At 35.5% G+C, this 26,471-nt stretch overlaps 1 protein-coding gene across 7 annotated transcripts in view; it reads left to right on the top strand.

Annotated features, from left to right (window-relative positions):
- Positions 1-26,471, top strand: part of phf21b (PHD finger protein 21B) — a 54,526-nt gene that overhangs the window by 16,601 nt on the left and 11,454 nt on the right. For 6 of the 7 annotated variants that reach the window (XM_058772456.1, XM_058772451.1, XM_058772455.1 and 3 more), the window contains 4 exons: positions 14,176-14,397; positions 23,410-23,502; positions 24,663-25,007; positions 25,927-26,052. In XM_058772456.1, coding sequence (XP_058628439.1) covers positions 14,290-14,397; positions 23,410-23,502; positions 24,663-25,007; positions 25,927-26,052 — 672 coding nt within the window. In that variant the 5' untranslated portion in view covers positions 14,176-14,289. The remainder of the gene's footprint in view (positions 1-14,175; positions 14,398-23,409; positions 23,503-24,662; positions 25,008-25,926; positions 26,053-26,471) is intronic. The other variant, XM_058772452.1, reaches the window with a different exon arrangement.

The following is a 26,471-nucleotide window of genomic DNA, read 5'->3' as shown; positions in this document are numbered from 1 at the left end:
TAGGACAGCTGATATAAGCCCTATATATATATATATATATATATATATATATATATATATATATATATATATATAAAAGCCCCACTTAACACATAAGGATTTAGCATTTGCACATACAGCAGTTTTATATCAACTTTTTTGATGATATAAAACTTGTTTTTGTGACAAATTTATTTGAACGTACATTAATTAATGAAGACAACAGGTTAGGTAAAAATATAATTGAATATATCATGTAGTGCATAACACATCTAGAAAAATGCTCATCTTATTTTTTGTATGTAACATAGCTTAAAATATTGTTTCCATTTTTATTAATTTATTGACACAATAAAAATTTTGAAACTCCAGATTCTACTTTTTTTTTTTTATACAGAACTACTGATGTTCATTCATGTTTATTTTGTGCTATAATTAGTAGTAAAGAAAATATATATGATTGGTTCATGTGCGTTAATAATAATTTATTCTTTAAATGTCTTTATAAAATTGACTGAATTTAAAATCTGAGAATTTGTTCCATATCAAAAGTTATTGTGATTATTGGATCGTAGGCATGCTACAAATAATGTTTAGTGAAGTTTTGTTCACTCATCAACTGAAAACAACATAAACTAACATCTTGGTTAATCAAAATGAAGATCAATTAAAAGCAAGAAAACAATATTGTCATTTGCAATATTGTCAAAATTGGAATTTGTGGCCAAGTATTTTCGCTTGATGAAATTTCAGTGCATCACTAATTTTTGAGCTTCCTGTAGTCATGTGGACCTGCTTTTGACCTTGAAGCCTGGTGAGGTGCCCAGGTGTTTTCTGTGGATTGTGTGGCTCAGCTGGTGCTGTTGATTTTGTGGCCTTTGCTTTCATGTGTTTGTGAAGTCCATGAAAACAAATGGTTTTTAATAGTCGTATTTTAATTCAGAAAGGTTTTCAGCTAGCATGAGATTGTAGTATGATGTGGTCCCCACCAGGCTTCTTCTTCTCAAACCATTGTAATCATAGTGAACATCAAAACATCTGTATCCAAGTGGAGGAGCAGTGGCTTTGAAGACTGTTAAAACATTAACATTTATGTACTGAGCAGAAACATTCTTGTCAAGGATATTTGAGGATTACAGGATGGAAGCACACCATTTTTGATAGCGCAGTCATGCTTATCTTGGTATTCAAATGCTCAGCATGTTTTTCTACAGGAAATTGTACGTATAGAAAAGCTCTGTTGAGAGTAAATGAACAATAATGAAGGTTCATTTCTGGAGAAAACATGCAGCGTTTGAGTTTTTACTGCATGGAACAAAGTGTTCAGAGAATTGATTTTATTCTAGTAAAGTAAAGGGTGGACTGCTGGTTCATATTTCACATTCTGTCACTAATATTCCTGGGAAGTCAAACTAATTATAATTCTAAGTAATGCAGCTTTACTGAACTCTCATGACTCCATTTACGCAGTTATTCATATGCAGACTCTGCAAGATCTTTATCAAATTTTAAAAATGAGAGGGATAATAAATGTTGTATTTTTTGAATATATGTAAATATTATATGGCTTATAAAGATTTTATCTCTCTTAGTTAAATAAAATGCTGAACTGCTTCTGAACATATTCAGAAACCATATATACGGACTGCGTGTCTGAATACATAAATAATACTGCAAGTCATTTATAAGAAATACTGGCGTATTCGTGTTATTGGTTGTTACATCACTAACACTAAAGAGTGATATCAGAGTGATATATGTGAGTTAGCCTATTTATCTCATATGAAACCATTCACTAAAAAGATCATAACAGCTGGAACAGTAGTTGATCACGTTTAGTAAGATATCCAGCTCGGACTTCTGCTAGATAAAGCTTGCTTATATAGAGAAACTGAAAAAAATGTGACTGTCCTGAATGTTGGTATGGTGGTATAGTTGTTTAAGTTCTTGACTGAAGTCGGAAACCTTGCAGGTTCAATTCCTGAACATTTACTTTCCATAAATAGTAGGGGTATAATGGTACACAAAAATTTAAGACATGGTTCATTATGTTTTTGGTGAAAAAAAGTATGCAAATTGTACATAAGGCTACATAAGGCATAAGTAATGCCACTTTAAAGTCAAGTCAGGTCCCATTTATTTATATAGCGCTTTATACTGTACAATACAGATTGTGTCAAAGCAGCTTTACAGTGTTAAACAGGAAAAGTTTGTCAATAATGCAAGAGGACAATAGTAAACAGTCAAAATGGCATTTGTTGCTTGAATTCCTGATAAAATAGATGTAATTTATTGGATTACTGGACAGGAGGCATGCTTTATAAAGTATAGTGAGGTTTTATTCACGTATCAACTGAAACAGCATAAAAAAGATTGAATTTGGGAATTAAGAATGGCTATTGATTAGTTCAAATGAAGAGTTTCAGATTAAACATGAATAGTATTGTCACAGATATGTTAAAACAACCCTGTATTTGTTTGGTACATGCATACCGAACCGAAAGACGCATACTGAGAATTTTTGGTACAAATATGTGTACCATTACACCCTTAATGAATAGGGTGTAAAATAGTATCTGATACACTTAAAAATAGTTTAAAGGGATAGTTCACCCAAAAATGAAAATTATGTCATTAATTACTCACCCTCATGTCGTTCCAAACCTGTAAGACCTTCGTTCATCTTCAGAACACAAATTAAGATATTTTTGATGAAATCAGAGAGCTCTCCGACCCTCCCATAGACAGCAAGGCTCAGAAACGTAGCAAGAGAGATCGTTAAAATTATCCATATGACATCAGTGATTTAACCATAATGTTATAAAGCTACGAGAATACATTTTGTATGCAAAGAAAACAAAAATAATGACTTTATTCAACAATTCGTCTCCTCAGCGTCACACTATAGCGCCATTTTGCAGAGTATCACATACGTAAACAACGTATGTAATGTATGTACGCGGATATGTTGTTTACATTCAGATCAAAGTGTAAACAACGTAAACAGCGTATCCGTGTACAGTGCTGCTGACACAGAACAGCATATGTTGTTTACATATGTGATACTCTCCAAAATGGCGCTATAGTGTGACGCTGAGGAGACGAATTATTGAATAAAGTGGTTATTTTTGTTTTCTTTGCGCACAAAAAGTATTCTCGTAGCTTCGAAAAATTACAGTTGAACCACTGATGTCACATGGACTATTTTAATGATCTCCTTGCTACGTTTCTGAGCCTTGATCGTGTTAGGATCCTTGCTGTCTATGGAGGGTCTGAGAGCTCTGGGAATGCATCAAAAATATCTTAATTTGTGTTCCCGAAGATGAATGAAGGTCTTACAGGTTTGGAACAACATGAGAGTGAGTAATTAATGAATGAATTAATTAAAGAATTAATTCATTTTTGGGTGAACTATCCCTTTACAAGGAGTTTTTTTATGTTTCTTAAACGATTTTTAACTATTTGCAAAGTTTTGAAACTCTTGTAATAAAACTTAATACATGTCCAAACAGATTTGTGTGATGTAGTAATTTTTTTAGCACTTACCCCCAGTTTCACAGACAAGGCTTAAGGCTAGTCCCAGACTAAAATGCATGTTTGAGCTGTCTCAGCTAAAAAAATCTTGCTCTGACATATCTTAAACTATGTCAGTGCCATTGATCTGTCTCAAGATGCACACCTGTAATGTTTTCTTCTAAGGCATTTTTATAAAAGCTGCATAAATATCTTAATTTAACTTAGGCCTAGTCCTGGCTTAAGCACAGTTTGAGTAAAAATGAATAAAATTGAATTTTTACTTATCTTTGCATTCTGTAGAAGAGGTTCAAATGATGTCAGCATCCAGTGTGTCACAATTCTAATTTAAAATGTGCTGAAAATCATGTAGTAATGGTTGCATTTAAAATGAATGTGTGACATAGTTAGATATTATGTTTGTACTTATTTACTAAATAATTTAAAATAGTTGTTTACTACAATGAATTGAATATTATTTAACTGATAATGTTAAAATTATGACACTGTTGTATAATTGTTAGATTCAGTTGAGAAAATCATTGAGGTAGGACAGGCCAAAATCACAATTTTAATTTTATGTAAAACTAGCCGTTTTTTCCTACTATGTTCATTTGAATAGACGATCAAACCTTTCTCATGGTTCTCCAACAAAAAATTAGATTTAGGATTCAAATGGTTTATAAAAAGTCACAGGAAACGAAAGAATATTGTGTTCATGGACTGTTATAAATGTCACTTTAGATAAAGGTTGCTTCTTGTTTATTTAGCATTTCTAGCACATGCTGCTTCGGGGTTCATGACTTTCTTCTCCAGGCGTCGCTGGCGTGCAGCAACCGGAAGGTGGCATGCTTCATATTCAGCATGCACAGATGAAGCAGCAGAGCTATTAATAGCTTGAGGACAGTTTAAACACACACCGCCCTCTGGGAAAGAGTCGCGAGAGCGCTCGAGTGACTCACTGTAAATAAAGAGAGCCTCACAAGCTCTCAAAGACACTTCACATCTCCTGCCCGCAGATCTAACTTCACTTTATCACTTAAAACACCACGTGCCCCTGCTCATGCTGGTTAAAGTGTGACTGAAGACCTTTAACTAAGCGTAACATCTTCATTACAGACACAGAAATGTATTCATATTCTAATATGATGGTGGACGTATTGGAACTGATAGTCGGAGCTGAAGTTCAAAACCTGCAATGGGATGCAAGGGCCAAAAATAAACCACTTTAAAACAGTGCAACCGAAGGGTGATGTGATCGTTTTCATTGATCTGCGTTCGGTGGATGTCAGTGTCTCATGTGGACGGTCATTGGACTTCCTCTCAGATCCTTGGAGAATTCCCAGGAAGCTTTGGAATCTGTAAGGATTCTTTAAACCATGGTAATCTGACCACGTTAACTGTGGTAATCAATAGTTACATCAGCTCGAGCCATCAGATATATATTTCTTCTGAGCGGTCAGGTGACGCCAGACTCCTCAGAGAAAAGTAGCTGTAGTTGAACTGCTTTAAAGTAGTCATGGTGTTGCTTGTGTCTTGTAAAGCTCCAGTTTCACAGTCTGTCTTTGTAGGGTGGCAGTAAAACAGATGAGGACAGAAATAATTGAGGAAAGAGAGGCTGTCCTTGTGCTGTCACTCAAAGACACGGGCGGAACAAAGAGCCGCCCATTGTAATGAATGAGACTTTGATTTGTTTTTTTCTGACAAGGTCACTGTGAGGGGAAGAAAAAAAATCCACTTTGCCTGAACATGGACAAAAAGACAGACGCAGAAAAGATAACTCATAACTCAGTGACTCAAGATAACTCGGTGCATTCAAAATGCATGTGTTTCTGTCTTTATTTACTGTTTAAAAGCAGCATCTGTGAGAAGAACATCATGTTCCTGAGTTGGTTACAGTGCTGTTTAAAGGGGTAGTTCACCTAAAAATCTAAAAGGTCTATCATTGTAGGAATATTTGAGATTCAAAACAATTTAAGCTCAATTAACAGCATTTGTGGCGTAATGTTGATTAATTAAAAAAATTAAGACTCATGCCTTGTTTTCATAAAAAATTAGGTTATGTTGAGGAACCTACAATGGAAGCAAAGAGGCGACGTTGACGTGATTTTTGGCAATTACTGTATAAAAGTCATAACCAATTTTACAACTTCAAAACGTCTGTGAAAATAGCAAGTATAGCTTTACAGCTCAAAATTAGACATGTGAAGCTTATCATTTATAAATTCCCTTACATTAATTCTTCAGTTAAATAGTGTACTGTATATTATTTTGTGGTCAGTTTATGGCTTATGAAATCAAATTGCATATAACTACGCAGTAAATGCCAAAATCATGGTAAAATACATATTGTTTATGTCTTGTGGCTATATACTTTCAAAATAGTATTTAAACATTTACTTTTTTTAAATGGATTTTGTCCCATTCACTTCCATTATAAGTAAATCTTAAAAGGCTAAAAAAGCACCATAATAGCAGTATATGTAACTCTATACTATATTAACTATAGCACTATATTCCAAGTACACTAAAGTCACATGATTGTTTTGTGTGCGAAACGGGCCAAATGTAAGTTTGTAATCTTGGATAACACTTTATTTGAATGTATTTGTTATATTTACTTTAGTAATAACAGTTAATTATGCATAATTATAAGCTAATAACACTAATCCAAACCCGAAATCTAGAGTAAGTACATATTGTTAATTGATATTACTTAGTACTTATTTGTGTAATTACACTGTAACAACGGCACGTTAAAATAAAGTGTGACCAAATCTCACCCTCCATCTGTGTATTTTGTAGTCTTGTTTTTAAACATGTTGCAATCATTTCATATATATGCCATAGCTGTTACCATGGGCTGTAAAGGATATAAAAGCTTCATTAATTAGCATTGGTATTTATTAGTATTGTTGCCATTTTATATGCTGTATGTTTTTGACTCTTTAAGGGCAGAGGCATGCTCCCTTATTAGTGTATAAAAGACAAATTGAGCATAGCGCATTAAGATTAAAGAGAATAATCCATCTTGAGACCAAGCATTGTCAGACTAATGTGTGTCCTATGGATGTGCTTTTTACCTGTCACATCCTGATCTAGGATCCATTAACATTATTAAACACCATAACCTGAAAACAAAACAATTGAATAAAAGCTGAAGGAGTTATTAGAAAAACTAAAGAGCATGACAGTGTTTTTAACATCTCATGAATCAGTTATGAGTTTGATTTTGTCATAACGGATCTGTAGCCTCATCGTGTGGATTATTCACAAACATAGAAAGACAAGAAAACAAGAGAGAGTCAATAAATCTCTTCAGCATGATGTTCTCGAGGTGTTTGCACTATTATTGAGACTGATTTGAAAAAACAAGATGAGACAAAAATGTGACTTGGTTTCAGAGAACTACTAACTTTTTCTTCCCCATTGGTCATTGTTTGTTATATATTTTAAGCATAAGTTTAACAAAGAAGTTTTATTTTTGAAAAACAATACATGTAGCAGCACACATTTATACCTTGAGGTTTAGACCCCTTTTGGGAAAATAAGAGAAAAATATTTGTTAATCAATGGTATCTAAATATATCCACATAGTAATACTTGAAGTTATTGACACTTAACAGTAATGAAGAAACATGCATGAATGAAAAAATAAAGAGTGAGTTTTGATAACCGTTATTAAGGGCAATAAGCTGTGAAAAAGAACTCAATGCGTTGCTCACACTGACTGACTCACACACACAGGAAGCCACCTCTCTCAGACAGCATGCAATCCCGAAATCATTTCTTTTTCACATCTTATTACGCTTAAATAATCAAATACAAACACAGTTATGTCAAAAGGCCCAGCGTGTGGAGTAAGTAAACACAATTAATTTGTGTCTTTGTTCTATTGTATGTCCTGTTGTTTATAATTATTTACTTTGTTCTTATTTCTAATAACTAAAATAAAATAACAAAAATAACTACATTGATTGAGATATATATCGTTAATGTCAAATGCATACCATAAAATATGATTTTGTTCATTTCGCTCATTCCTCTCAGGGACACATCGTTGAAACTGTTTTCCTCTTTACTAGGTAAAGATTTAGCTTGTGTTGTAATAAAATAATCTGCTTGTTCTGACCGTCAATAGAAATTGAGTATAGTAAAGTCACCTTTATTTCTATAGCGCTTTATACAATGTAGATTGTGTCAAAGCAGCTTCACAGAGATAAACTGTAAATAGCAGAAGCAATTATGGAAGAGACAGTTCAGATTCTGCTGTGTTAATGTTAAAAGACGATAGTGTCATTATTTATAATAACCTTGAATCAGATGCAAATCTATAACTGTTATTTCCTTGTAGATGAAACTTTGATATCAAGAAATGCGCTCTTTGTTTTCAATGTATGTGCATGACAATGATAATTTTTTATTTTATTTTATTTTTTTTTACATTTATTCTTTTTATAAAATGTGAAATTGTTCATAAAGCAGAAAGTGGTTTATTTAACCTTTTTTCTCTTCACCTTTCATGGTATATACAGTACATCACTTCATATGCACCTTATGTGTTGTTACCAGAATTAATAATAAATAAAATTCCAGTTATTATTTTTTTATGAGGATCGATCCAGAAATGTTTGTGAAAGAATCATTATTTTGAACCGTTTTTCCCCCTCACAATGTAAAAGACAGTTTCCCAGGAGAGAAATCCAATCAAGATTTCATGTACCCTTCCAGTGGAAGTAAATGTTAGCAAACATCGAGGAAATGTTAAGCGTATGGTACATTTTCATCTGGAAAATGACACTGGAAATGATGCAAGCCGTTTGTTATACAGCAAACAGAAGAGTCAAACTGAACTGAACTCAGGCCTTCGTGCTCCACCACACACAATAAAAGAAACAAGATGTAGTTTCACTTGTCACATTCACACGCGAACGCCTGCGATAGTTCAGTAAAGATTGATTTCTTCAGCAGTCATAGAGGCTGCCGGAGCTCACATATGGCATTTCATTTGTGTGCGTGTAATGAAATAGTGATTCACTGTGAGATGAAGTGCCGTGTTGAATCTCACAGGCAGAATGCAGAAGCATAGGCAGCAGTCTGAATATTGATCTGCAGCTTTATTAAAGCAAGAAAATGATCAGTTTCTGAATACAGTACAATACCGACTTTCATTGTGCTGAGAAACTAAAGTGAACTGCGCTTTCATCAGACATGATGAAAGAAAAGAGTTTGTGGTATTTCAGATTATTGAAATGGAGGCAGTTGAAAGACTTTGACTTTGATTTGTTTATTGAATATGTTCTTATGTTGTGTTAAAGTGATAGTATAAACAAAAATATAACTCGTCATTTACTCACCCTCCACTTGTTTCAAACCTGTATGAGTTTCTTTCTTCTGCTGAACACAAAATAAGATATTTTGAATAATATTGTTAACCAAATAGTTGATAGAAGCCATTGACTTCCATAGTATCCCCCATACTATGGATGTCAATGGCTGCTGTCAACTGTTGAAGGGCCTAAATCGGCAGTAGACACAACTGATAGTTTGGGGGAAATAAGGAGTCAGGATCCAGTTTTGTTTTTGTTGTAGACATTCACATGACAAGGTTTGTTTGTTGTTTATTAGATGAGACCAGTAGCTTCCACTTCATATGAATTATTCTTTATCTCTGCAACTCTCTTTGCACACCTTTTTATATGAATGGTTTGGTACATTTCAAATTAATATCAGCTTTTCTTCATAAAATCCACAGCTTTTAACAAAGATGCACATTCATATGTGATATGGTCTAAAAGTATAACAACTACACTTTTAATAAAAAAAATCTATCAATTTATGTTGTAATTTTAGTAATTACAACTAAAACGGAGCAACCATGTTGATTGAAATGAATGTATGAATGCTTATTTGTCATATTAACAGAACTTATGAGCAGGTAGTAGTGCTTCAAATGCTAAAAATGATTAAAAAATGAAAAATAATACTGAAAAGATAGTAGGCTACTACTGCTACTAATAACAATATAAAACATGCTAGATTCTGATGAGCTGTTGGGTCATTATGTATTCGCCTAGCTCGAAATTTAGTTGCAGTTTTGAAACGGCTTTAGTTTCTGTCATACGTTAAATGTGTGTTAAGTTTTCAAAAGTTGAACAGATATTCTTTGACATAAACTGTTTTGTGTCATTAATGTATTTCTGTGTATTATTATGGTGCCAATTTCCAATTCAAATATGTCTCATTTAGAAGATTTACCTTCACCACAACATTAAAAACAGTAAACAGTGGTTGTATTTTTTGTCCAAGTGGGTGGATCTTGGTTGGAATAAGTTGCAGTGTGGACCAGATTTAATGCGATAGTCATGGCTTGAAGGCAAAAATGAGAAGGCATCTTAAAGCTCTTACTGAGGGGTTTGTGTCTTCTGATGTGTTGATTGATGTCCACACAGTCTTATCATCACAGAGAGTGGAGGATTGGCTCATGGCCTGTTGTTTGGCAGAAGTGTGCTGGTGTTGAGGCCAAATCGCACAGCATGAGAGCGACCCGGATTATCCCATTCTCCAGTGGGATCACCTCATGTGAGGAGGTGCTCTGGCCATTTGGATGGAACCTACTCTACGGCTTCTGCAGCTCTCTAGCTCTCTAGCTCTATAAAGCATGGACCTTGATCTTCTGCAAAGAGAGTTTGATGCAAAATGAAGCCCCTTTCCCCTAACAGGGTGCTGTTACCCAGCCCAGTACTGTTTTGACCATAAAACCTGAAGGTCTTAAACAGAAACCACTGATGTCTTAAGAGTTTTGAGGAGATATTAGAAGATCAAATCATTGCAATATTTGAAGCACAGTGGGATATTGATTCATTTGTAGATTTTCTGACAGGAATCATAATCCTGGCAAAGAGAAGAGTGTTAAAGTGACTCCCTTAAAGGTGTTTAATATCTGAGAGAATTTCTTTTCCATTCTATTCATCAGGAACAATGAAACTGGAAGCTCAGTGTTGACATGAGACACATGGCTGATTTGTTTAGCCTGAGGCAAGAGAGGTCCAAGCGCTTCATTATAGCACTGTAAAAGTCTTTAATGTGTGTATATGTCAGACCGTCAACCAACCCCTGTCAACACACTGCTGTTGAGCATGCTGGAAAATAACCCTTGTATATGAAATGTCATACATGTTATATACATATACACATCACACTACTGTGTGGAGGAATATTGTCAGTTTTAGGTCAAACATGGTTACTGTATTTAACGAATGGATTGAGACGCTTAACTGATCTCCTCCAGATTTGCCTTCAGGAGGTGATGTTGCTCATTTGACTAATAAAGTCAGCCAGAAGCGTGACAGTAGTTCAGCTGTTCTTAAGAATAGTGTAATGGACTCATTTTTTAATATGCTGCAGTGTAGCGTGACAAAATGCTACACTGGTTTACAAACTCTCTATCATATGGGAAGACTGATTCATTTGAGTGAATCAGTTTGTTTAGATTTACATGAACAGGTTGCAAAAATGATTCACTGATAAGTGATTCACAGATAAATAATTCACAGTCATCTTTGTGGCATTAATATTTTTGTGATACACTATATTTTATATAATTATTTATTTGAAATATATATATATATATATATATATATATGTATGTATCACTTGCTCCATAAACAGCCCATTTTATGCTGATGGATCTTGCCTTGCATAAAACATTTTTACCTTCTTGTCCATGTTCCTTGTGCTGTTGAGGAGGGGAGGGGGGAGGGGGGCTGGATCTGGTTCATATGGTGACATTTGAAACAATCAGCGGTGTCTTAAGGTGAATGAGGCAGCAGTGAAAGGTTGTGTCCAGATGCCGGTTGTGAGGTTTCCTGTGGATTACATTGATCCTCAGAAACAATAGAGCTCACCTCATGTATTGTTAGGGAATTAATGAATAAAATACGAATAATCTCCCTGTTCACACTACGTTGGTGAGCATTTGCGGTGATTTTAAATGACTTTTGCTGCACCTGTGCTGTTTCTTTGTCATAAATAAGGGGAAGAGTTTATAAAGCTCTACAGCCAGTCCTTATTAGTGAATGTTTAACTTTAGATCATTTCCAGCAGTAATGAGAAACTCAATGCAAAACTGGTGACAGAAATTGTAAAAGACTTTTCTCAGCCAAACTCTCATAGTAAGAAAGTAAAAAAAAATATTAGGCTATCAATTCAAAAATCGTATTTGTTTGTAACAAAACTGTTAACACTAAATTTAACATGAAATCATATGGAAAAATAACAGTGTAAGGAGATCCACACCAAAAGCAGAATCTTGACATGGAACAAAAACATGCTAAATTCATATAATTACTAACAAAATCATTATTATATTATATTAAAGAAGTATTTGCATCAAGAGCGATGCATTAAAACAGTTTTCAACACCAAAACTATTCGCATTTTATTTTGTTGATTTAACAACGTACAGTAGAGACAATGCTGTGCATTTAACAGAAAACAGACAACAAATTGAATGCCAAACCCATGATGTTAAATGCAGTTTCTGAGAAAAGTTTACATACTATGTGATCTAAGAATAAGTTGTCTACTTGCAGCCACATCAGCAAGCATCAACGACTGTTTTTCATTCATTATATTGTTAACCTATTTCACCACACAAAAAAATAAAGTGAGGGAATTAGAGCCTGAGTGTGCACCCTGATGTGTTTCTACTACATTAGCATTTGTTCGATGTGCAGATTTAAGTGGATTTCGTAAAACAAATCAAGAATTTAGTTTCCGTGGAGATCTGCTGAACTATGGAAGCCCATTTCCGCCAATGAATAAAAAAATAAAAAAGGTAATTGCAACTTTTTAATCTCACAATTCTTACTTTTTTTCTCAGAATTGCGTGATATAAACTCACAATTGCGAGTTATAAAGTCGCAATTCTGAGAAATAAAGTCAGAATTGCGAGATCAATCGCAATTGCGTGTTTTAAAGTTAGAATTGCGAGAATTATAAACAATTCTCGCAATTCTGACTTTATAACTCGCAATTGCGAGCTTATATCTCACAATTCTGAGAAAAAAAGTCAGAATTGTGAGATAAAAATAACCTTTTTTTATTTATTATTCAGTGGCGGAAACGGGCTTCCATAGCTGAACCTCTCCATCTTCTTCCTTAAACCTCGTACACCATGTACACGTAAACCTCGTACATTCCTTACAGTATAAACATGGTTGTTGGTGTGTCACGGGTAATTGTGAGTAAGTATGAGTGCAAACAATCTTTCCTTCAGTTTTGCAGCTTCGACTGTGACTGAAAAAAATCTGGATGGTGTATCTTGTGCAAACACATCACACTGCAGAAGTAATGTGATTCTTTAGAGTCATAAACTGAATATACATTTATGAATATACGTGCCAGTCAGGATTTATTGGCTGTAGGTGCTCATGTGGAGAACATATTGAAAATGCTCCTTTACAGATAGACGGCCTCTGAATATGAAAAGCTGAATATGAAAGACCTGTCTCTCCCTTTCTCATGCTCCCTTCCCCCTCACAGTCCTCAGAAAACCATAAAAGCAGTTCAGAAATGAGAACAGGAATGGAATATGAAATATTCAGAGCGCTTATAGTGTGAACTGTGCTGATCGGAGCAAAAGAGGGTTTCTGTGTGTAGAACGCTGGCGACACTTTCTCATGCACCGTCAGATTGTATAATCCACACTGTCAAAAATCGATTTAGTCTTGTTTTCCAGTAAAATATTTAGGCATCCTTAAAACAAGATACATTTACTGGAAGTGGAATTATGTAAGATGCTAAGATTTGTTATCAGAAAATATATCTTAAAATTGTAATAATTGATATTATATTTATGAAGTATTAAATATTATAATAGGTTTTTTTGTTATAAGCATAAACCTTAAATAATTTTAGTTGATGATTTATGCTTAAAGCTAGTACTTGTTTTCCTAGAATTCCTAAAAAAAACAAGATACATTTCATTTTGTAGCAAAGCTGTTGAATTAACTTCAAGATAAATTTGAAAATAACACATGTATGAAGTTTATGCATAAAAATGCCAGTGTTAATAAAACCTACATCATATATTCTCTACGATGAGTCTTAATATCTATATTAATATCTTAGTTTCCAATTAAAAAGTGAATTTATCTTGTTTTAGGGTTGTTTTTACTGGCAAACGACAAAAACACTTAAGAATTTTGTTTGCAGTGTGCTCTACTCTACACAACACACACACATGAAATTGAATGCTGCTCTACTTTCTGCTTTTAAAGACTGTTTGATCATCTGCTGTATTATTTCCCACGGTAAATGAGAGGAAATGGAAGAAGACTTTGAACAACAAATAAACACACTTGCATTAAAGTGCACGCTTAAATCCGAGTCCCTGAACTTGAGCTGATGCAAGAGCACGAGCAAGAATCAAAGCAGCCTCGCATTTTATATTTCATCTCTTCACTATGTACGAGCTGCTGTGTGCTGGAAATTGGGAGAATACTTTGATTATTCGTGATAATTAGCATGCCTTTACACAACTGACATGAATGGCGCTGGTTCAAAAAGAAAACTCCTGTTAGATCTACCATTAAAGTTTTAATCCAGTGCAGAGGTCTTAAGGTTATCAGTGTTTTCGGGGTTAATGACCTGCTGCTGTTTGTGTGTTTTGTGCGACAGAAGCTCGCCGTCAGAAGTTGTCCTGTGGGGACAACCGCCAAACCCCTCGCCCTCATCAAGCCGCCCAGCCAGAGCATCGCCATCTCTGTGGTGCCAGCAAAGACTCCCGTTTCCATGGTGACGGCACACATTAATGGACAAAAGGCGTTGAGTTCTGAGACGCTCCAGACGTCCCCCATCAACCTCCAAACACCCGCCGGACAGCACATCAGCCGCTCACAGGTACAACTACACAACACTATACTAACATCAGCCAGCCACAGGTACAATGAATATACATATGTTGTACAGTGTTCTCAAATACTTTAGCGTGAAACAGAAACAGACCCTCCACCTCACAAAATTATAGTATTCTAGTAATGCACAGCATCTGGCAGTGACAAATGACACATTCATCCATTTGGCCTTCTCTATGCTGGTCAGTTTTGCCTGGAAGTGCTGTGCCCTTGTGTAAAGTGTGCACTTATGTCAGAGTAGATGCCACAACTGAAAGTTGAGCTATGACTTTTCAAAATTGCACTTTCGTGTTTTGTGTGTTGGTCATTCATCTGTCCACAAACTAGGGCTGCACCAGGGGTATTTATTAATAATAGTAATAATTTACAGAATACTTTTATTTTATGAAAAACTGCAGGTGATCTGTTAACATGGAGGGGCCTATAATTATAAAGCATTAGAAAGGTCTAAAGGCTGTTTCACACTGAGCGCAATGCGAATCGCGGACGAACAGTGCTTTCACACCGAGCACAAAACGATTGATCGCCTTCTGCTAATTCACATCTGCACACTAGGTGGCGCTGACCAGCAATGGATTTTTCTAAAGATATGTATCTCTTATATGGATTTAACATCGTCCGCTGCTCAATATACAGCATTAAATTAAGATAAATAAAGTTTACTTCTACACCAGAAACACAAACTATCTATAATGCTTACAAGAATACATCCTAAAATATAAATAGAGGTACAATTAGCATCAGGCTACACTTGAAAATTGATGTAATTATTAATGTATTTGCTTAAAATCGACTTTAAAATATCACCGAGTGCTTGTAATACCTTCCGATTGTGATCTGTAGTTAATTTGGATTCTATAATAGGCAGACATGCACTCTTTGTATGCTTAAAAACGCTATACTGCTTATCATTTGTCACAAAAACATCCTTTATTGTTATAAATATACCATGACCTACATACAAAACGCATACAGAAAATATATCGTCATAATCATGTTGAAAAATGTTTCACTCTATTTTTTTAATTCGGGAGATCGAGATTGAACGTACTCTGACTCGTAACACTCGCGCACATGGAAGAAAACGGACAGTGCTCTCAAGATCACATAATTCAGTGGAGAATTAATAGAAATTATATTAAGAACATGTGAGAATAAATCTGTTCTCCGATACCAATGATTCAATTCAAGTTTATTTGTATAGCGCTTTTCACGATACAAATCGTTGCAAAGCAGCTTTACAGGAATTAAGTTTCTACAATATATTTAGTAGTAGCTTATCAGTGGTGACTATGTCAAGTTGATGTACATATGGCAGAAATGTACGGTAAAAATCAGTTAATGACATAGTCAAACAGATGATGAACACTATTAAGAGCAATGATAAGAAGAACTCGGCATCCACTCTCTCCTGTCTCGGAATACTCTTCTTCTGTGTTTGTTTACACTGGAGAGCGCCACCACTCTCTCCTTTTTGTGCAACAGCAGCTGCTCCGGGCACGTGATCTAAGCTGAAATCTAATTGGACGACCAATTTCATCGTGGAGCGACAGGGAAAAAAATCGGCGCACACGGTGGAAAAAAATTTATTGTTTTTTCGCGCCGCGAATGTTTGCACCTAATAGCCCCATAGGGATCTATTGTTTCGATTCACAAGCATCATCGCACCTAATTTTTCGCGTTCAGTGTGAAAAGGCCTTAAGTTTTTGTTATCAAATATTATATTCTAACTATACGACAACAATTTCTTACTTTTTGTCAGGAGGTCAGGCATCCATGTCTTCAATAAGAAATGTGAGCCTCTTGTACATCCAGTGAGAAAAACTCCTATACACTTCTCAGAGTCATCTACTTAATGTCCCTTATCATCCAAAAGTGTGGTCACTTGGATTCTCTCATGTTTGCTTTAAATTTCTTCGGAGAGAAAATAAGTTGGTTGTGAGCATTATTGAGTGCTAAACATATGTAATATTTAATTCATCCTGGAAGCTGGATCCAGGAGATCCCTAATGTGGATGAAGACATTGAGCTATTGCTGCAGCTAAATTAAAAGTAAAGAGAAACGTTTTGATTAAACATGAAGACAATAAACATGCAGTCTCAACAATACTTTGACTTTACTTATACGTGGCTCTCTTTTTTGGAAAATGGGTTATTAAACACTTCTCATAACAAGTTTGGGAAGATGTTTGGTGTGTGTTCTTGAAAACTGCAGCCTTTGTGAACCCAAAGGTATGATTTTATTACGGAGTATTGTTTTTCACCCACTTACTTACAGTACTGTCTTTCTTTTGTTGTTGGTTGTATTATGCTCAGCAAACAAAACATTAAACATATATTTGTCCATAAACTTCTACAAACAAAAAAATCTATATATTTTCAGTGCTCACACTTATAAAATCAGTCAACCATAGGAACATATTCTGTTCACAAACTTCTGTAAACAAAACACAATATTTTAATTGTTTAATTGTGAACAGGTATAATGTTCCAACCTATTTTACAGTCACCAGTAGCCTCGTTGTTTATATCAGATGAAAAATATTGTCTGCTCTGGTTGGAGTGTGTCCTGGTGCAGGTCTTCATAAATAATAGCAAAGACCTTCCCAACAGAAAAGACTCTTTATTCGCATGAGTAGTCACCCCCTCCACTGCTTCTTTCACTCTTCCTCCCCCTTCTCTCTCCCTTCTCTCTCCCTTCCCCCTCCTTCATGCTGGAACGCTGGGATTGTTTTACTGCCTTTTATGGCTGTATTGTTTGGGAGAGTGAAGCTGTTTTCAGCTCTCCCAGCTGCCCACTGATTCAAACACTAAAACAGCCACCACACTGGAGGAGGAGAACCAATCACAGCCTTTTTGTTTTGTTGATGAATGCAGGAGGGGGGGAGACATCTCAGACCACCTGGCCAGTCATTTGGAGCCGGATAATAAGTGGATTGTGGTCCGGTGTGGATGCACATACTAACAGCATAATTTCAGCACACATGAACCATATGAAGCAGTTTTACAAGCTACAAAAACAACAAGGACAAAACATCCAATAGTTGTAGTTGGTGGCGATCTTTAAAGTTTTATTATAAGAATTAGCAACATCTTCACCAAAGTTTGTATGATTGGACTTGCATATCGCCAGTGGACAGCAAAGGTTAGGACTGTTGCATGTTTTCATGTCCACTCCTGACATATATTAAAATTTGCTGTAGCATTTTAGTTGCATAAAGTTTGTAGAACTGGATATTAGTAAAAGCATGCAGGGAATGTAAAAAAAGTTTTATCACTGTAATATTTGTAAATGTTCAGATAAAATAGCTTGTCAAAATGAAGAATTTGATGGTAAAAGCATTTAGTCATCTATGCCTGAATATTAGATATAGAATGATAAATCAATTTATGTACAGTTTGAACGGATGAAACAAGACAAATTCCTGTAGCCTAAACAGTAGTGCATGTTCACTATCAACTATCAACGTAAAGGGTTCAATTCTGAGGGAAAGCAAGAAATGTGTACCTTGAATGCGATGTAAGATGCATAAATGTAAATTAAAAGCACACAGTAAATGTTAACAGATTTAAAAACGTCACAACAGCATTTTTTATTTCAAAACAGTTTGTATATAACAAAGCTCGATTGTTATAACTTAATTTTATTATTAGGGTTTATTTTCCTATTATTCGTCTGTAAAACAAATAATGCATGTAATAACATGATTATTATTGTCCATGTGCAAATGAGATGAACAATGTAAAAGGTTATTTCAGGAGGCAACATGTATTTCAACACAGGAAACACAAAAGAGGAATATTAGGCAACAGATTGAGCTCAGAGATTGGGTTCATTATTTACAGAGTCCATAAAAATGGAGTCCAGCAGCACATCTTTCAGAAAGGTCGTTCTTCTGTCTGCTTATTTACAACCTCCCCCTGACTGTTCTTCTGCAGATGTCTTTACTTTTGTTAGGCAGCAGTCATATGTATTTCTGTTGTTTCTCAGTGATGTCAATGCCAAAAAAAGAGACTTATTTCTAGTAGAAATTCTTGATGTTGGTTTCCAGGAATCGGTTGAATAGATTTAATTACCATTGTTGAAACACAATTTTGTGACTCAAAAAATGGCATAAAATCACTTTATGTTCATGTTTATTTGTGTGCATATATTAGGTGCTTTTAAAGTCTGCCAGAGTAAGACAGAGTTATATCCCTCCCTGTTCTAATTTCTATTATTCTGGCCAGTGTTTGTGAGCACTTCTCATTTTATCTCCTCCTTATGATGAATTACTTGCTGTATTCCTCATTTTTAGGTCGCTTTGGATAAAAGCATTTGCTAAATGAATACATGTAAATGTTAATCTTTATCATTATTTTCAAGGTAAAGAGTATTGTGTACAAATATAATGAATTATTAATTAATTCAAGCATAAGTATTTGGTGAGTTACAACATGATCATTTACAACCTGAACTAACTTTGCTTTGGCATCAAAAAGAGAAAATTATGTGATTGACCTTGACACACAGTCATGAGCAGGGGGTGAGCAACTCAAGACCTCGACGTCCACTGTTTTGCATTGTCTAGGTCCAACCATAATAAAACAGTTTTAAAAACTTTACCAAAATCTTCAGGATTACTTGAAAATAACTGTCAGTTGTTTGATTGGGCTTGGATCTAAACTCTGCAGGTCCTAAACACTGCCCATGAGGGTCCTCTATGGTTTTTATGGGTTTGTTTGTTTTTGCTTGTGGGTTGCACCATATGGCTTTGATTTAACATGCTTAAATATGAAATTATACAAATTTTAATAATGCAAAATATCAGAAACGTAAACAAGGTTTTCTTATGAAAGTGTATTTTAAGTCATTTTATATATTAATTATATTTTTAATCAATATTTTTTTAATAAAATAATAAATAAGGACAAGGAAAGAGCATCATATTTAACTATAAAATATTTTAACAGTGTAAAGTTTTACGTTTGGTTCACACAAAATGCATTTTTGTTTCACTGCACTGCGTTCCAGTTGTTTCTTTTTTTTTTAATGTAAACATGTCCTAGATGGCCTTTTACCATTTTGCCACATCTCGCTCACCTCACGCGTGAACACTGTCTTTAATACACTGTCAAATTAAAGGTTCAAATTCAAAACCCATGTCAAAACCTTGCCTTCTTTTCCATTCATCAGTGTTAGTAAATGTTTTGACATGAACTGCAGCTTTGCGCTTCCAGTGTAGACCATCAGTTGGATCTAGTGTAGCCTTACAGAGGAGCCACCTAAATGGAGATGGGCTCTGTGCCGATGTTTATGCCCCGCTGATAAGTCAGCATTGGGGTGCTGTGCTACAAACAGCCACAGTAGCATACGCCGGTCCAAAAAGCATCACTAATAACTCCCACACACCAGTGACACGGCAAGTGTCAAGTGTTAATTGAATTGCACAGCGTCTACATGTTCGGAGAGTAAAGCACAGGGTTGTTCTGATCACACATTTTGACTGCTTCATTTCGTTTTCAAAAGATTATTACTATCCTGGTTCAGCTAACATAAGGTTATGTTTTTTTTTATTCAATACTGTAAAATAATAGATGTTAGTTTAATGTTAGCTTTTTAAGGATGGTTGTTTGTCTGTCTCCATGGTTGAAGTTAACTGTCCTTTTCAGTAAAGGGATGATTTAAATCTGCGTGGAAAAACAAATATAATGTATATGCTTTGGGTTCAACTGTATCGAGATAAACGTCACTGTAGTTTTCCCTCTCTGTCTGTAAAACACTCATCTGTAAGTGTCATTTCCTCTTAGGTCAAACTGCTGAAGATAGTGGCTTTATTAAATGTAGTATTTTAACTGCTCACAGCGCCTCCGTGTGGTATTTTCTGGTATTGGACCACTAGTGAGAGAGGATATACAAGTATTTTTTTTAATGTGACATTAATATTATAAGAACTTCTAGTCAAGTCAAGTCACTATAATTTGTATAGCGCTTTTAACAATGCAAATTGTGTCAAAGCAGCTTTACATCAGCTTGATATAAAGCTGGGTGGCTTTATAACAGCTTTACAGTATTTAGACGGGGAAATAGTTTGTCGAAATAGTGTCATTCTCACAAAATCAGCAGTAAATCTAGGCTAAAGGAGAGTCAGATTGTGCAAAGGACTCATCTGGTTCCTGTGGTCTTGAACTTCTGTGTTAAGAGTTATTTTAGTTTTGTCATGTACAGTTTTTTGGTTATTTCTTTTTATATTGCTTGTTGTAATGTGAGAAAAGTAGTGAACTAATATTCTGTTTTCTGCAGATATTTTAGCACCTAAACAAGGAAAAACATGTATTTATAGTAAGATAACAAACAACAATATATACATTTTTACTACAGAATTTTGCTAAAAATGCTATGGGAAGACTTGCATTTTTTATTGATTGGTGAATTGTAGAATGAGAATTTTCTTGAATTAATTTGGTGGTATGTTTTGAACTCTTAACAAAGCTTAATATCTTCTGCAGTGTTGCTTGACAAGCAAAAAGTTATTTTACTGGAAAACAAGCAAAATACTTGTAAGTAAGTGTTTTGTTTTCATCACATTAAGATATATAAGGCCACACAGAATGTTTCATACAGTATTATAAAAATGCCAGATTTGCCTGTCAGTGATTACAGCGGTTGTTTAAACAGCCATTAAATCTATGACAACTCACACTTGTGCCATTCCAATCCTAAATGACTTTATTTCTTTTGTGGACCACAAAAATAGACTATTGTATATTAAATGTTCTGATAAACAGCTAAAAATAGGTGCTTCAATTTACCGTTTCAAAACATAATGGGGCTCCAGGCCAGAATAAGCTTTATAGCTTCTGACTGTTCATAAACTCCTGCTGGAAATGTTTCAGTCTGGTTCCTCTATCATTGTGTGAGGAGTCTTTTACACTCATTTCACTCCTACACAGGTCTAATCAGGCCTCTGAATCCTCAAACGGTCCGTGACGTTCCAGGACAGAGCAGAATTGTTAGTGTTCACCTGACATTTCGTTCTTATGGCAGCTGCAGGGGCTGATGGGTAATTCACTGCAGGCCTGCTGTTTAATTCAGTACTTTCACAAAATACAAGCTGAATGCCGCAGCTCAAGGTTACTGCCGTCTCTCTCTCTCTCTGCTGGGATTCAGCAATTACTAAAATCACAGCCCTGACGGAGCAAGACATTTCATCCGGACCGTTGTCATGGGAACAGGCCGCAGGCTGCCCCACCTCCTCATGTCGGTTCACTACTGCACAATAGACTGAGATGAGTGACTGAGAGGGATTTTAAAGCAGTACGTCTCAAACTCTTGTCTTGTATTCTTCTGGTTATATAAGACCACTGTGACAGCAGGACATGAAGTGCAAAATCATGGACGACATTACAGCGAACTAAAGCTTTAGAAGCAAATTTAATACTTGGAGCATATTTATAATACTATTATATATGGCTGAGGGGTTAAATCTCCACAAGAGTTCTTATTAGTCCTTATTTAAGCAATGTGGTACTCAAGGTCTTGATAAAACATTAAAATACAAAACTAAATGAATAAACTGTTAAAATAAATTAAAAAATGAAGTGACGTTACAGAGCTCAAACTTCTCATGTCTTTATTTATCAGTCAACAAGTTTCCAGCTGCACTGCTTAAAATTGAAATGAAGTAATTACTGCGAACATTTTAAAATGTTAAGTTAAAACTTCTTGACTGAATTAGAAAACATTTGATATTCTTGTTTTTAAATATATTGTAATAAACATTTTAAAATGTGCTTTTTAATAGCTTTTTATCCATCTGGTGTAAACAATGTGGATAGAGTAATATGTTTGAATGAAGAGTATTCATTTATCAATGAGCAAAAAGTGCCCAGATGACATACTAAAGTTTAAAGTGAGCATCCAGGGTTGCCAGGTTTTCACAAAAAACCCCACCAAATTGCTACTCAAAACTAGCCCAAAAGGTGGTTTCGAAGGTGGTCCCCCAGTAAAAACCTTTAAAAAAATTTTTTTGGTGGGGTTTGGAGGGGCTAAATATCACGTTGTTGGGGTTGCTTAAACCCGCGGACATGAAAAACAACCCGCGGCAACAGTGTTAAAGTAGCCCAATTCCGCAGGAAAACGGTGTACTTGGCAACACTGCATCCAATGGACACTTTACTATCCCATGTGGCCATGGGAGAGGAGTTGTGAAAGTCAATGAAGTGATAGAACTGACTTTGTAGGTCCCATGACAGTAACAATATGACAAATGCAGTACACACATTTTTACTATATATAGTGCATACTATATATAGAAAATACTTTTTAAAATGTTGCTAAGTAAGAACTTGTTCAAAAAATTACCTTCTCTTACAAATATGCGATTTCAGACTAATACAATCTTTATTTGAAACATCAAATTACTATCAAAGGGCGATTTACTCTATTTTTGACTAGTACTGTAGACATCAGAATCAGATATCTATAAACTTATGCTAGTTGATTATTTGAATGTTTGTATATATATAAAAAAAGATAATATATTGTATGGTTGACCGTTTCTAATTTGAATTTTCAAATGACACCAGTGTGATCCTGTTTCAGAGTATTAATGAATTCTTTTTTACAAACTTGTACAAATTAATGTAAAGAAATAACTGCCCAGATCAATCTTCCAATCCTCTTATCCACTGATTTATTCTGGCCAATAAATGAGTTAAACTACCTCACTAAAACAAAAGTCATCACCACTTAATGACTGACTCAAAATGAGCCATGAAATGAGTCAATCCCAAGAGCATGTTTGGTTCCAGTTTTTGTTTCAATTCACTGAAAAACACAATTAGAAGAACCACTTAATGGAAATGAATCTGGCTCTTCTGTCCTGTTCAGCTGTTTAGCATGAGCAGTAGATGAAGTAACTACATAATTCTGGATGTTTTTTCATCATTCTGTCCTCCTAACATCTGAAATGATTGTTATTCCTGTCTCATCATATGCTTGGTTTCTGTCTGACAGATGTTGGGAGCCCTCACTGCGATCCCGATAAAGGTGCCTCACATCAGCTCTCTACAGCGGCTGGCAGGACACTCACCCAGTGTGCTACCTCAGGTAATACACAACATTAGAAAAACACTCAAACCTGTATTCATGAAACCTTAATATTTACAAATAATTTTCATAGCAGGCACTTTTAAAACATGTCAAAGACACAGCAAGCGTCAAGTGTAGATAATCCGCTGTAGCGACCCGTAACAGGAGCAGCTAAAAGTGAGAGTGAGAGAGATTCATAGCGGACTCTTTTATTCATTTTATTGCTTTTTATTCCTACTTTATTCTTTCCTTTAAGAGAGTTTCATTTTTTTTGTAATTATTGAATAAATTAATGAACTGGAGTAGTTGACTTACATAGTATCTTTTTCATCAACAAAGATTTGATTAAAATTTATGGTAGTCTATGCCTTAAAGGAATAGTTCACCCAGTAATTAAAATGTGTTGTTAATTTACTCACCTTCAGGTAACGTATTTTCTTCAGTAGGACAGTATCGAAGATTGAAACCTTGGTTTTTGTTGATTCATGAAATGAAAGTGATGGATTCTCAATTCCTCAATTTCTCACTTCCATCACTTTGAGAATAAAAAGGATATACTTCCAAAACAGAATTAATACCCGACATTATATTGAGGTCTTATGAAGTGAAACGATTGACTGTGCTAGAAATTGAACATAATTTTCTGGTTCTTTTGGACAGTTCATTCTAATTAACTGGTTAAAATAACTGCTTCACCAGCTTGTTCATGTAATCATGTCACATATACACAATTATGTTATTAAAGCACCCAATAATGATGTGAAACAGATGTTTTATATGTCTAAAACATATAAAGTGAATAAACTGGTTTTAATTAACTCACCTTTTTACATACATCATGAAACACTATAAAAACTTTCATATTGCCCCTTTATTCAAGTGCTTGGTTCACGCATGCTTGTATAACTGCTCATCAGTTCTTTGGTCCCCAATGTTTCCTCATTTGAGTGTACTTCTGGGATACTGTACATAAACATCTGAGATTTATTTAAAGAGATCATATACAAGCCAAACTTCATCCAAAATAACCTGCAACTAAGCAAATGTCAATCAAAAACTGACAGAAACTTGACCTGAAAGACTGAACGATTTTGTTTAAGAGATCAAAATATTTGAAGCCCAAGCCAAGAACCATCTGCTGCTTAGGGGAATAAACTTTGTATTCTGTGTCTTTTTAGGTCAGGCCAAAGACTCTCATTCCAGACAGCCTTCCCCACAGCCCATGCCGAGAGCAGCAGTCCGGTCAAACACTGGCCGTGCCGCAGAGCATGGCTGTGGTCAGCCCAAAGAGCCAAGGCGCATCTTTGCCAACTGCCAACAGCACCTTCAGTCATGAGAGACTGTACATCGGGCAGGAAGAGAGTTCCTCTTTGCCCTCATCTGCACCGAGCACGTCCACAGCCTCAGCAAGTCCAGGGGTGGCTTACGCCATCATCTCAGCAGCCTCGCCTGTAGCCCATGGGGTGTCAGGAGTTACCGAGGCCATTAAGGTGCAACCGCTGATTTTCAGCCCTGACAGCAAGGTCAGAAGATCTTTCATCACCTACTTACCTAATAAACATGCTTCTCTGCATGCTGAATTAGTTTTCAACTAGCTTGATCCCGTTAGTGTCACGCTGTGGCAAATACTAATTAGAAGCACATTATCTGTTCAGTTGATTTAAGATATTTAGAGCCAGTTTTACTAAACAGTGCAAATTGGCTCGAGAGTACAATTTCAAAACAGCGCCAATGGGCGTGGAAATTTCTGCGGGTGATTTACTTACAACGCATAAATTAAAGAACACAGACGCAACATCTCATTTACATATCGACCAACGCAATATACCAGCGCAAATTAGCGTAGTCGCAAATAAAGAATAAAGAAATAAATAAGCCACAGTTGGCTACACTGAGAAGAACTGGATGCCAAAAAATGGGTTGCAAGAAGTTTTGATAGAGCTGGTATTGCGAGACTCCTAGTTGAGGTTTCCAAGTCGTCTTTTATTTCCTGAAGCAAACTAAAAATTACATAGCTTGGCAAACGATGTGTTGGGACTATTTGTTCTTCTGGCATTCCAAATAAATTATTACATGTGGAAAAAATCCTCTCCCTTCTACCACGCACTCTCTGTTCTCTGCGGTGCCTCCTCCTAGCAACAATAATTGCAGCCATTTCAAGCGCAAAATAGTTTAAGACATGCTTTTTCTGGGCGTTAAATAATGGTGCAAATGCCAGTAATTTGACGAGCACAAACGTTAGTAAAACGTGTTGCATGATTCATTTGAATACTCTCCTATAAATTTTGCGTCTGAAAGGGAAACTCCTACAAATGCATATTCAATAAGGTCAGGCGCAAAAATGCCTTTTCAGATAGTTCATCACTGTTCATTTTAACGCCAAAAGACGGTTTGCACTGCTGCAAGCTGTTAGTAAAACTGGCCCTTAATGTGTGTTTCCAGGTTATAATCATTCAGCCCCAGATTCCCAGCAACTCCAAGAGTTCTCCAGCCTCACAAACTAACAGTCCTGTGAAGAAACCAAGCCCTGTCCCCTCAACCCCAGCCAAAAAGGAGGAGGATCCAGAGGTACACTCACAACTAGTCTTGGCTTTTATTAACATTGTTGACATGACCAGTGCACTTTGACAGGAAGAGACCATCTGATTGACATGGCAATGACTAATTACAGCAGTGTTGTAGTACTTGAACTTGTGGAGGATTTGAGTCTGAGTTTGGTGTTGTCTGGACTTGAGTACTACAACACTGAATTAGGTAACACTTTAGTATAGGGATCAATTCTCACTATTAACTAGTTGCTTATTAGCATGCCTGCTATTAACATATTTGGCTGTTTATTAGTATTCATGAAACACATATTCTGCATGACCATATTCTACATCCCTAATCCTACCCAACACCTAAACTTAACAACTACCTTACTAACTATTAATAAGCATCAAATTAGGAGTTTATCGAGACAAAAGTCATAGTTAATGGTTTGTTAA

The sequence above is a fragment of the Onychostoma macrolepis genome, chromosome 04 (assembly GCF_012432095.1).
Source record: "Onychostoma macrolepis isolate SWU-2019 chromosome 04, ASM1243209v1, whole genome shotgun sequence".
In the NCBI taxonomy this organism is placed as follows: domain Eukaryota; kingdom Metazoa; phylum Chordata; class Actinopteri; order Cypriniformes; family Cyprinidae; genus Onychostoma; species Onychostoma macrolepis.
This window is presented reverse-complemented; position numbering and strand designations above follow the sequence as displayed.